The 12,783-nt window shown below is 44.5% G+C and overlaps 1 protein-coding gene across 2 annotated transcripts in view; it reads right to left on the reverse strand.

The window, feature by feature from the left end:
• Nucleotides 1–11,942, reverse strand: part of tmod (tropomodulin) — a 30,184-nt gene extending 18,242 nt beyond the window's left edge. The window contains exons 1-5 of one of the 2 annotated variants that reach the window (XM_084607381.1): nt 11,828–11,942; nt 9,845–9,966; nt 8,075–8,198; nt 4,426–4,585; nt 2,202–2,333 (exon numbers count right to left, since the gene is read on the reverse strand). In XM_084607381.1, coding sequence (XP_084463507.1) covers nt 2,202–2,333; nt 4,426–4,585; nt 8,075–8,198; nt 9,845–9,942 — 514 coding nt within the window. In that variant the 5' untranslated portion in view covers nt 9,943–9,966; nt 11,828–11,942. Of the gene's footprint in view, nt 1–2,201; nt 2,334–4,425; nt 4,586–8,074; nt 8,199–9,844; nt 9,967–11,593; nt 11,744–11,827 lie in introns of those variants that run through there. The other variant, XM_084607382.1, reaches the window with a different exon arrangement.
• Nucleotides 11,943–12,783: the final 841 nt, after the last annotated feature.

Below are 12,783 nucleotides of genomic sequence, written 5' to 3' on the forward strand. Positions count from 1 at the left end.
TGGGGACGAAAGTGAAGAGGAGATATGCCATGATGGCAACCAGGTCTGCCCAATGTCAGTGAACGAGGCAAGCCAGGCAGTGGAGGTGCTTCAGCAGTACTTGCAACAAGAGGGCTGCTTAGAGCACACATGCAGCATTAGCAGGATGAATGCATATTTGACGAAGAAGTGGTACATCAGCCTGAAGCAAACCACTTCACATAGCTACTTTGGGAGTCACAACCCTTAAACGAAACTGTCAATAAACGAAACATTTTTCCTTATCCCCATCAAGTTTCGTCGGGAGTGCACTGTACGTGCATTTTATTGTTGTGCTACCGACCAGAAATCTGTCATTTTCAGTTGCCGCCGTGGTAGTCTCAAAAATGGCGATGTAAGCAAGTTTCATGCATGCGCTAGTGCACTCTTCGTAGTTCTATTTTCAGTAGAATGAGTAATGATCAACTTTTCCTTAACTGTCAGTATGCAATACTTGGGTCGAGTAGGCTTCGGCATAGTGCTGACCGTTTGCACATACACTAACGCAACAACTGCTTTGTGCTTTGCATAGCACCAGCTCCAAACAAAAGACGCCCCCACAAAACATGCGCTACCTGCCCGCAACTTATCCACAATGCAAAAGCACATGCAGGCCCACAGAGAGGTTGGCACGAGCGAGCAGCACGACTGTGCGCGAGCAATATGATGGTGATGGTTACCGTGATAGGGATGGCGACAATACTACTCGCAATGCGTACACGTCAGCGTAGCCGGCGCTTCCCGGGCTTCCTATTGACATGGACATCGCCGCATTTGTCAGAACATGGCCAAAATGGCCGCAATGTCATATCGCCGTCCGCATGTCATAAGGCGGTAGCACACCTTGTTGCTCCTGTTGTACACAGGGTTCACACCTGGGCAGTACATCAGTGACAAGCTGGAATTGGGACTGTTCATCAGCAGCCACTTCTCAGGAGCAACTCCTTGCCCAGTTCCGCACCTTTCAGAGAATGCTGGAATCGGGGTGTCTTGATGGCGCAGTAAACCAACAGGCTTGCACAACTCTGGTGATGCACGGGGTCTGTGTGCATGCACTCGCCAAGCTCATACATGCGGTGGCAAGGGTGGCTGGTGAGGCAAGTTGTGTGGTGAGGCAAGCGTGGTTGTCACAAAGCTGATCTTGTAACCGCACTCTAATAAGGAGGCCGTTTTGCCACTGCACCTATCGTTGCAGATGCTCTCAAAGATGCAGTCGCCTGTTTCCGTAAATTTGCCGTGCTTCTCCACGAAGGGGTCCAAGGACATCTACAGGTCAGTCGCAGCTGCAGCCCAATCCTTCAGGATAGCTTTGCCTGGCCTGCTTTTGCTTCATTTCAAAAGGCTTTGCAGAAATAACTTACGCATTTTAGTGAGTGGTAGTTGCGTGGCGGTAAACTGACAAGGTTAGACCTTTGAAAATAAACTGTAACCAGATTCGAAGCACTTTTGCTGCGGCTTCAACGCCCAGCATGCTAGGCCTAACGCACAGGGCAAGCAGTGTGCTACTGCAGCGTGTGTTCCACTGGCACCCAGGCCTCGCAGGTGGTGCAGTGATGCAAGAAAATGCACAGATAGAGTGGATTTACCCCATTCTAGCTTTTGCTCGATGTATGGTTACGCCTTTCTCTAGGGCAAATGCTGAGTACACAAGACAAGATAGCACCGATGAGTCCAGGGGCTCAGTGGAGTACGACATGCAAGATGATGTGCGTGTATTCGTACCAAGTGTCCCAGACATTTACTGTCAGTTAAGTCTCAGCAGAAAATATCGGGAGAGAAAAACTATGTACACATGAAAAAATTCCTTCAGCTGATGTTCCTTTCCTCTTTCTTAATTAGCAGCGGCCAAGTTAAGGTTTCAGATCTTGCATGAGAGTGGTGGCCATTGCGCAAATAAACACAGTGTGCCTATCAAAATGGCCAAAACCATGGAACAGTGCAACATCCCAATTTACCAAAAATATGCGCAACATTATCTCATCGCTTAACTTGCTAAATCGCCAAGTCATGCATCACGAGGCAAAAGTCCAACACCATGGCCTACAGTCATTTTTTAGTCACCTATGACAGCCTTTCAAGTAGATCGAGTTTTCCCTTCAGTGTTAGCCCATGGTTTAATAACTGCTTTTTTTAAAAGCATTCTTTTAGGAGACTCCCTTGTCCCATGCTGTGGAATCGCCTACCTGCCAGGTCCACCAGCTCCGACTCATTTGCTGTGTTGAGCGCCTTCTCGTAGTCTTCGCCAATGTCCAGCTCCACCTCTACATCGTCCTCTTGCTTGGGCTTGGGCTGGACACGGGGAACAAACACCTTCCCTGCAAGAGAACGTGGTACAGAAAAAATTGGGGCACAAACGACCTAACAACTCAGGCCAACAAAAACACACAGACAGCAACAGGCTTCGTGTCAAGTGTGCAAACTTTCAATCCTGTTGCGGCTTCAATCTCAAAGATGGTGAAAGTAATGATGCACAAACAGAAAAAAAATTTCCTTTTCTCTTTTCAGTAATGTATAGTTGCTGCCAAAGTAAACGGAAGAGAACTCTGTCAAAAAAGCTTAATTTCTTTAAATCCTAAACCTCCTGATTGACTTTTATTGGTGCACAGGATAATTCTCAAAATGGCAGCGAGTCCGCATAGATCTATTCGAGGACGGATAAAATTAGGTGAATGAAATTAAATATGTCCGCAAATATCGCCTTTCATTTACTTTTGACAGTACCTGTACTTACTTGTCATGCATGACAAAGGTCAATTTTCCAGACATTTTCATGCATTTTTAAAATAAAAGGAAAAATAGCACTAAATTTAGTAGACGCTCTTGCTTGGGAAGAAAGCAAAGATTCATAAAAAAAATAGTTGTCATTTAACTTTGGTTAAACTGAGTGCTAGTGAAAACTAGGGAGCTATGGTTACGCTTGCAAATTGGCGGCGGTTTAGCTAGGCTAGGATATACATAGCGGAAGCATGTGTACCTGGCGCTGGCCTGCCTCCTCCCCTCCCATCCCATTGAAAATTAGGCTAAGTCCTGGCCGTCTTGAACGATGTGACACCCTCACAAATTCGGTGCAGACTATAAAGACGGCATGACACGGATAATGATCATGTGTAGCCATGTTTGCATTAAGTGACGCCCTCTCCACTTCATCCGTAAACAGCAGTGACCAACGGGAAAAGAGTAAAACTCGAAGTTTCCCAGAAAAACCTCGTCACATGGCTAACAGAGATGCACTCCACAGCAGGAGGGTAACAGAGTGTTTTTACCGTAGGCGTGAAGCTGCCTTAGCGTGCAGTGACTAAATGATGCATTCCTACACGAGTTCCGGGCTACACAGCTCACCCATTCCACTCAACCGGCAAGGGGGAACATGCGCTGGTCTTTTAGGATGGCCTCATCATGATCCCCCAGTTGTCAAACTGTTGCGGTACCCGGCGAACAAACTGCGTTTCTCTGTTCGACTCTCTGCCACGTTCAAATCCGCTGTTGCTGCAAGATTCCTCCCTGTATCGCACAGCCTATTGTCTAATACTGCTCTGCATTTGTTGCAATGTTTGTGAAACCCTGAGCACAAGTTTGTATGAGTGATTTCTAATTCCTTTGTAGCGTCTCTCAGCAGCATAAACAATGTTCTCTTGTGAACCTCTGACTCGATCCCATGCACATCAACAACGCTTACACCAACTGATACTCAACATGCATATTCATGTGCATGCAATAAATCAAAACCAATATCCAAAATCCTTCGGTTAATACACTAGTGCAGCAATGTAGCTGTTGAAGTTTTAGGTCCTTTTGTGGTCAGGATTAATTTCCGTAGACCATTCAGCACATCTGCAGTTTTAGAAGTTCTAGAATTATATGGTTATCTTTGGAGAGCACAAATGAAAGGTTCTGCGATTTAACACAGTTTACACTGTGTTCAGATAAACATGAGATGGCTAGGCTAACTTTTAAGTGTCCAGCACGTCAAGGTCATTGTGTGAAAAAAGAAGGAATGAGAAATGGAATTTAAAAACAAAATCTCACCCCCACTCAAAATGCTGTCAAAGCACTTTGTGCACGCAAGTTCCAGATGCTAAAGGCATGCTGGCGCGTGGCATGCTGAACATTTCGCAGTCAAAACTGAATGCAGGGTCCAAGTATGTGACCTGAGGATACACTGTCTGCTCTGAATCACAGGCAACTACAACACATTAAAGAGCCAATTCTGATATTGATTTTCCAAGCTCTCAACCCTTTTGCTACCTGCTTTGGGCTCTATTGATTCTGGAAATTGTTATCAAGCTAATCAGACTCCCAATGACAAGTCTTTTCAAACAACGCAGTTGACGAAGGAGCGTGACTTAGAGTCAGTCAGTCTACAAACAGCCCACTATAAATTCCACGCTTTACACACATACAGCATACCTCTCTTTGTTCCCGTCTGGAATGGCTTAGCTTCGGGCCAGTCTTCCTGTTCCCGGGCAAACTTTTCGAGAAACTGCAGCAAGTGTCGTCGGTTCAAGGGACCCGTCGGCTTCTTCTTGGTTTGCGTTCGACATCGTTCCGACGGAGGTATTAGCGAGTCCTGCAAGCCACACATGTCAAACGTGTCAAAGATGTGCAGATTCAGGCACCTGACAGAAGACCTAAATGGCAACAAGCGAAAAATGGCAGCAAAGAGATCGCAATGCACAGTACAGAGCACACACGCACACAGCAACGGTCTTATTGCATTGCGAAGGCTACCACTACGTGTTCCTCACTAGCAGTTCCTATGGCAAGGTTCAGCCCATGCCAGAAGTGAGCTGTCACCTTTGCCCTGTAATGCATTCCTTGGCATTTGTGACAAATAATGACGGCAATGGCAATTGATGGGTGCAAAGTGAAAAAGCCAAGTTTTGGCATCTGATAAAATTAAATAAACCTGATGAAAGTACAAAAGGCCTCAACCGACAGCCGACTCCTAAAAAAAAGAATATTTTTTCATAACTGACAGCTGTTGTTATTAGAGGCCTCTGTGGAGTCAAGAACTGCTCAAGAGTAAACTTAAGGGTGAGCGACCAGCCCCCAACTCATTTACCGCAGGTGTTTTGAAGAAAAAAAAATTATTTTCGAAGAAACTTGTTTACAAGACTCCCGTTAGACTGTGTGTCACGGGGTGCTGACTGGTCACCAGATGGGCTGATAGGTGCCATGAATGTGAGTTGCCAAGAGAGCTATGGCTGCGGTTAAGAATTCTTGTATCAACAGGACACAATAACTGCACCCAAAGAGACAGCACTGGCTAAAATATGTCATGAGATTATGGTGGAGGTGAAAAGATCTTGCCTCGAACAGTACAGATCGAGCATTATAATATAAGGAAAAGAGGCCTAACAATTTTAATTTGGCATTAAAAATCTCATAAAAACAACTGAGGTGCTATCTAGCAGAGAAACCCTATTACTTTCACTGCAGTACACCAAATGACTACATGTCAGCAAAATATCGCTGATTTTCATAACTGCACACTGTTCTTAGTGCTTGTCATAATTTATTATATTTAGCGCTCTCGCCAGTGCGTCCTTAAATAAAAACCACTCCACCTTTCACACTGCGAGAGGCATGCTTTCAAGTTTTGCCACTAGGTGGCGCCACAATGTTTCGAAATCCGTGAATGAAGTGATGATAGTGCCCACTAAAACTTTTGTCGACGAGGCGTGCATTATCGTACCGTAACAACATTGAGTGTGAAACTGAAAAGGACGCTACCCCACGCAAAACGTCCGATTACGGTCTGGCGAGTGAAATTTATATTTGTTTTCGGTACGTCTTTCTTGTCGACAACCAAACGTCATTGTGGTCACTGCTCATGGTTTCCAGCATCGGACTACATAAAAATGGGCGCATGCACCGATTGGAAACTTCTCGGTAAAAATTTTCTACCAGCGTTTCTACCAAAACTGTTATGAAATCGGAACATTTTAGACATCAACCTTTCTATTGATGGCAAAAAAAATTCGAGATCTAAATTCCAGTGTTCTGTCCCTTCAAATCAAAATATGCATTGTTTAGTGATGCTTTTATACTTGTGCATTATGTACAGCTGCATACACTGATCTATGTCTTTTACACTCTACTGCTTCACCTCAATCAGCGAGATCTTTTCAAAGCACTGTTATTTATTTTGCAACAACTTAATGTGGTAGGGTTTAGTTTAATAAGCTTTTTCTTTTTTTACAGAAATACTTCAGGCAACCAATACTATAAATTCCCTGACTGCCCTGAGGGCCACGGCACAGTGTCTCAATGATTCCATCTTGACAAAAAATTTCCTATTATATATTCAAGTTCAGCACATTGCTTGTTTCATACATATCAAAAAGATTTATCATTACCAGTTGATTAATTAATACCCGAGAAATGGTTAAAAAAAACCTGCAAAGGAAACAGGTGATTCAGTTCAATACACATCTGTTCTTTGACACTAGTATCGCGTAGCCTTTTCTGTGCACACACAGGCACCTCCAATACATGCACAAATAAATAATAAATAAAGCCGTTCCAGAAACGACTTTTGTCCATACTCTCTTTTATAACTTTTTTTTACACTCAAGTGAAAACTACAAGGTATTCTTACGCTTTGGAAACATCACGCGTGGAAACTGACGCTGATAAGGAACTCTCTTCCACTTCGCTTTTTTTTTGCTCCTTTACCATTCATGGAGCGTTCGCTAGCACACATTACTATCTTACAAAAATGCCTTGCTAGCTTAAGGCACTTTGTCCAATTGTTGTTCATGGTATAAAGTGACCTTTCAAATGTTCTGCGGCTCCGTTGATGCTTGCCAGCAAAAGATGTGTTTCTTTCCAAGTGATATGAATTTAAAAAGGCAACATTTGTAATGCGACAATGCCCAGTTCTCCAGAAAATCCAATGTCGGTGTTGCGAGTGACAAATCGCGAGCGTGCCTCAGGCAGGTCGTAGTCGGCAGGTGATAAGGCTTAGCACTGATTCGTCAGCAGGTTGTGTGATGTCACCAAATCACATAACACAACCAAGGTGGCAGGAGCCTCCTGCCAATTAGGCCACACAGGCACATTCGCACAGCTCGGTTAAGTGGTTGCTGCATGTCTACATGGGCCGGTCTTTCACGTTATGTGGCAGCTAACGACTTTATGTCAACGAGTATGTGCGAGGTAACAGAGGCACCAATTAAGGTTCTAGCTCCGAGTAACGAAGTGCACTTACACCAATAAGGAACCACAAGGGTCTCAGAGACGCAGATGGAAGCTGCTAACGCTGTCACGTCTTACATTAACGACGCAGCTTAAGTGTCCCCAAAATTTATTTTTCGCCACTCGATTTAAACTTACGATGAGAGTCTAGAGAATTATAGAGCGAATTATGCAATGACTGACTGAATATGGATAGTGCACTAGCACAGTTTGCTTGTGAAAATGCCCACTGGCAGCAACGCTTGCATTTAATTTTTACATAATCTCAAGCTTATAACGCTCCATTTTTAGTGAAAGTAACATCTTTATAATTAGATCACAGTAATCGATCGATACAGGTCAACTTCAATTCGCCCTCAGAGTCCCTTCAACCAGGCCCTATGGCATTTTATGGTTGAAAACGCTCTCACCACAATGGGAAACGTCCCGAACTAATAAAATACAGAAGCAAAAGAACATTCCTCGTCGGCTTGTGCCGACTGTATATTGGTCATGAATGTCAAAATTTGTGAAAAAGGGTGCGGGTAATAGTATGAACTAATTAGGGCCCATCTTTAGGGAGTTTCCACTAAACGGACAAACTCGCATTGTTCAGGGCCCCAAATTGGGAAACGATGGCTTGATGACGACAGCTCACCAGTCGTTCCTGTTTTGACACCTTGACTGAAACTGCACTTGGTATTGCATCAATAACAGTAGTAGAAAAGTGAGCATTATAAAACTTGTGCAGGCACTAATTTATAGTTAAGCATACTCGTTTACTTATTAAAGCATTAACAGGCGGGCTCCAAACATTTTCCTGGTCGTACACGAGAGAAGCAGCGGTCATCATACGTCTTCGGAGGGGGACACTTACATCTGGGTCCACCATGTTGCCTAGCTGCTCCAACTCCTCTGGAGACAGCTTGGCCAGCAGTTCATCAATGTCCATGTCAGCATACTTCTTCACGTCTTTCATGATGTTCTCGGCCATGTGGAGCCTGAGGAATTAGCAAAGAAATACTGAGGAAAAGTGCCTCACAGAATGTCCGCAGCAGGTCAGTTCACAAGTAGCAAGGCCATGAAAAAAATTTCCTTTTACTGTGCTCCCCCTAGCTAGGGCTGCATAATAATGCACACTTACTGTAGTGCTCACAAGAGAGGGATACAGTCACTCTCATCAGTGATAAAATCTGTACGCAACTTATGAGTCAGAAAAATACTTTATTGCTGCAGCATTCTATCACACTCATGATCTTTCACTGTTTTATTCAACATTGTACATCATAAGAAACGGAAACAATTTTTATATCTTATTAATTCACAGTGGTGGCCCTCACCATATTAACTAAACTGAACAGTCACCACAGCATACAAAAGAGGACAGCACCAAAATGCTGGTTGATGCCATTAACATCTGCACGCTTACTAGCAAATAGTGTGCAGACATGTATTTTAAACGAGAACTATCACTGCTAACAATAATGACAACTGAGGAATATCATATATATTAAGCATGACTTTAATCAATATCCAACCCAAATTAACAGGGCACATTTAATTAAGGGACAGAAGCCTTTTCTTTATTACAGATATTCTGTTCACATACTATGAGCAAAAAACAGTTATTACTACTCTGTAAACCCTCAGTCTATAAAGATAACAATGCACTACAATAGCTTCCCAGCAAAAATCTTATTATTAAACAAATGACTCTACATCCATGCAATCAAGAGTTAAGACACACTCGTTCAAAATGCTGTGTTAGTGGGACACAGTCAATTGAAATCAAAAAAAAAAAAAGGAACAACAGAATGTTAGTAGATTACTATTTTCAAAACAAACCATGCTTAATGCACAAGAAAACACACTTCAAATGCTATAAAATAGTTATCTCAGAAACTTCACCCCTCCCCCCCCCCCAGAAACTAATAAATAAATATATGTTTAGGCTACCTAGTGGATAAAGTGGAAACAAATGTGAAAAAAAAAAAATCATTTCATAATATTCTGTAACAAAGATATGTGTGACTCAAATGTTTGACCACTGAAGGAGTGATCGACAATTACTCTTCAATTAAATTTTCGCAGCGATAAGGCTTGTGAGAAACCATCACTACAAATCGAGCACACCAAAAGCAACTGCTACTTCAACATTACTCCTTATGCCAAATAACACGCTCCGGTTCTTGTCAGAGCAAGAAATATTAAAATTTCAGTCAATTAGCTATGAGTGGTGGGAAATACCAAGAAGAATTGGTGTCATTCGTCTGAGGCTCAAAAAGCAAGCTTAAACAAATGGTGGCAAATCCAGAGATAGGAACATTTGGCGATTATTGATTTTATATTGGTTTCTAATGGCTTACTAAACCATGATGAAGACACAACTACTAATGCACCACAGTATGGCAAGACATGCATGAAGGTGCCTTTTACTAAAGAAAAGCAGCAATGCGAAAATCACTTCTTCCCACCATCACTTTCGCACAGCTCCTAGAGAATCACAAATCTTCTACTTCTGTTCACAGCATGCAACACCAAGTCACAAGCAAGGCATCCTGAGAATGCTTTTGTACACGCAAAGGTCTGTTGCAAAAACACCACTTCATGGCAGACCCATGCGCCCAAGCCAAAGCTTGGCACTCACGCCGGCTTCTCATCGAGGCTGGTAGTGGACACACGGTGATGTGTTTTAACATGCGTTGTGACCCTGTGGGTCGTCGTCTTCACACTGATGATACTCATGACTGCTCTTTTCCCACCTCCTCACTGTCACCCAAGGGGCAAAGCACACACACACTACTCATCAGCTTTGCTGTAAACCTTAAACGGCTCTGAAGATATCACAAACGCTCTGCACACCACCCTAAAGACACAAGCGATGCCCGAGAGGTCCTCGGAATTAGTTCTGAATAAGCTGAAACTGTTTTTGCAAGGAGTATAAGCATCTCAAACAGCTGGGCACAAGGTAACTCAAATTACGGCAAAGCTTCACCAATCAAGAACTTTGCACAAGATGACACGATAGTTCCCTCAACTGCATCGATTCTTCTACATCTAAATGTGAATGTGCTTTGCATACTGTGAAAAAAAAAAAAAAAAATCAATGAAGAGCTTTGATAACAATGTGCCTGAGAAACAAGATAACAGTGGACAATGCTGATAAGCACACCGTGCTCAATTTGCTCATTCTTATAGCACAATAAGTTACAAATTGCCGAGAGAAAACTTGTACACTGAAGAATACACTGCTATCGTAAAAGGAATAGAGCCACATTGTCGTTACGGCTCAATAAGACCACCTGCGGTCGGCGCACACTAATATAGTTTTCGACACATCAGCAAACCGAATAGCTCTCTCCTCTCAAGGTCAAGAAGCCTCAGTACCCTGATCACGCGAGAATATTAATTCCCATCACAATCTCCGCATACGAAACCACCGCTACACACTACAAAGCGGATAAAGCCTCGTCAATTGTAGTGGAGCTGCGCGTCACGCAGCGGGCGAGAATTCATGCATCGCGCCACAAATCTAGTCCGTTATATTGCTCAATAAGGTTGCCCGTGGAACGCCCAATTAGATAGAAAATGCACGGTCACGTTTGGCCCACTTTTTTGTAACCAATGACTCGGGAAAAGGCGGCTCCATAACAAGCAGCCAGAGTACTGAGCGGCAGCGCTTCCGTATCTGACCACGCCTTGCGATGGAGTTCCACTAATCACCTCTGCGATGCCTGTAAAGCTGGCCACCACGAAACTTACGTGCTTCTTATTCTCTGGCCGCAAAATGCTTCGCTAGTCTTCGACAAATGTGTCAACTGATGCACACAGTGTATTTTTTCTTCTCCACGAAGGATTTTGCTAAAGAGACAGGCGCCAAGCGGTCTCGACAGCTTTCCGTACGGCGCTCAGCGCCCGTACGTACGGTCATATCTCAAGCGGTCTTGACGTAACGAACACGAGCAATCTGCGATCGCAACTGTGCTTGGGAACAAAGCACACCTACGTTAAGAGCACAGTCTACAAACAACGTCGGACCAAGGATAAATATAGCCGAGGAAGAGCCGGGCCCCCTCGCCGCATGTCGCGCCGCATCATCCTAAAAGGAGACCCACACGATGTGCTCCTCATGCTGGCGTCAAAGGTGCGACAAACCCGACTTCTCGGAACCCGGCCAGTGAAGAATGAAAACGCGTGGACAATGTGACAGCGACAACGAGCGGAGAAACGGTCTCTGCGTCCGGACGTTGCGGACGTGTGCCGACCGCCCGTTCACCGTTACCCGGCCGGAGAGCGAGTACCACTCGATACCGACAAACAGAAACACCGGCGGACATTGATTTTATGCCAGGCAGAAATGTCAGCATCAGGAAGTTCCACAAAGTCGCATAACTACCTCTGTTCCGCTGCAAGCTATTTCGATGGGCCAGTTGCAGTAGGCCGAGAACCAACTCATGAAATCTCCTACAGAAATAGAAACTTGGGCGCCGTCGCCCAAACGCTGCACTTCTTGGCCTAAAATAACCGTTCAGATTTGACGGCTACGCTATCCAAACTTCCCCGTTGAACACAGAAGGAGATCTCGCGTAACGTAAACCACAAAAGCACGCTTCAGCGTAGCGGTACGCACCTGTGTTCGAAGAAATCGCTGGTCGTGAAGCTACACACAGGCACGCTTAGCTTTTCTCGCACTCGGGAGCCACCCTGCTGCCTCCTCGCCTGTCTCGCGGCGTCCTCGTTCGTTCTCGTTGGCCGCGAGAGACGAGAGACGCGTCGCCCTGGCAACAGCGCTCCTGTTTACAAATGGCGGCATCCGCGCCTGGATGCGGTGCGCCTTCCTCCATGCGGTGCGCTGTCTTTGAAGCGCGCCGCCTTCCAACTGCGCAATTTTGCGCGCGGTAAAGTGGGCCGCTCACGAACCCTTGGCTTCAGATGCGCAGTTTCTGCGACGCTGTGCCGTGTTAGACATCGGGACGAGCACGCAAAGCGCGCGGAGCAGCCGCTGGTTTTGGCATCAGCCGGGCATCCGTCATGGGAGACGAAAATATGCCAGTCACCGCTAGCCCGCTGTAATGCACCGTCGATCGGCGAATCTCACTGACTGGGCAGCGAAGGAAATGTCAGTATTAGCTCAAATGTGTTTCATGTAAAAACTTCGTGATTCTTTATTTGCGTGCGGCAGCGTAAGGGCGAAATAAACGTTAGTTTATGGAGCGACTTGAGTTTGTCGTTTTAGGCAGTCACAGTAAATGAGTATACATTCGGTTGAAGTCGGATCTTTACGAAGTTAGCGAGAATGACGATTACTTTTTCAAAAAAAAATATTACAAGGCATTGAAACAAACGGATTCACAAAGTGAACATAAAAGCCTTCATTTTCCTTTACTATGCTTATGGTACTTGCCATGCTAAAGTTACGAGCAGTGGTTCCTAACTTCTTTTTTTAGGAAAATAAGTCGCTTAGAACATGTTTGCAATTACTTTTAATTTCTTCAAGAATTTCTGCTGTGCCCGCGAGTTTTCTGACATTAGCATTTGCATACTGCTTGCTGTGTCACATGACTGCACCTCGATCATTTTTAAGAA

This window comes from Amblyomma maculatum, chromosome 6 (genome assembly GCF_055883805.1).
Source record: "Amblyomma maculatum isolate TAMU_Amacu chromosome 6, ASM5588380v1, whole genome shotgun sequence".
Lineage (NCBI taxonomy): Eukaryota > Metazoa > Arthropoda > Arachnida > Ixodida > Ixodidae > Amblyomma > Amblyomma maculatum.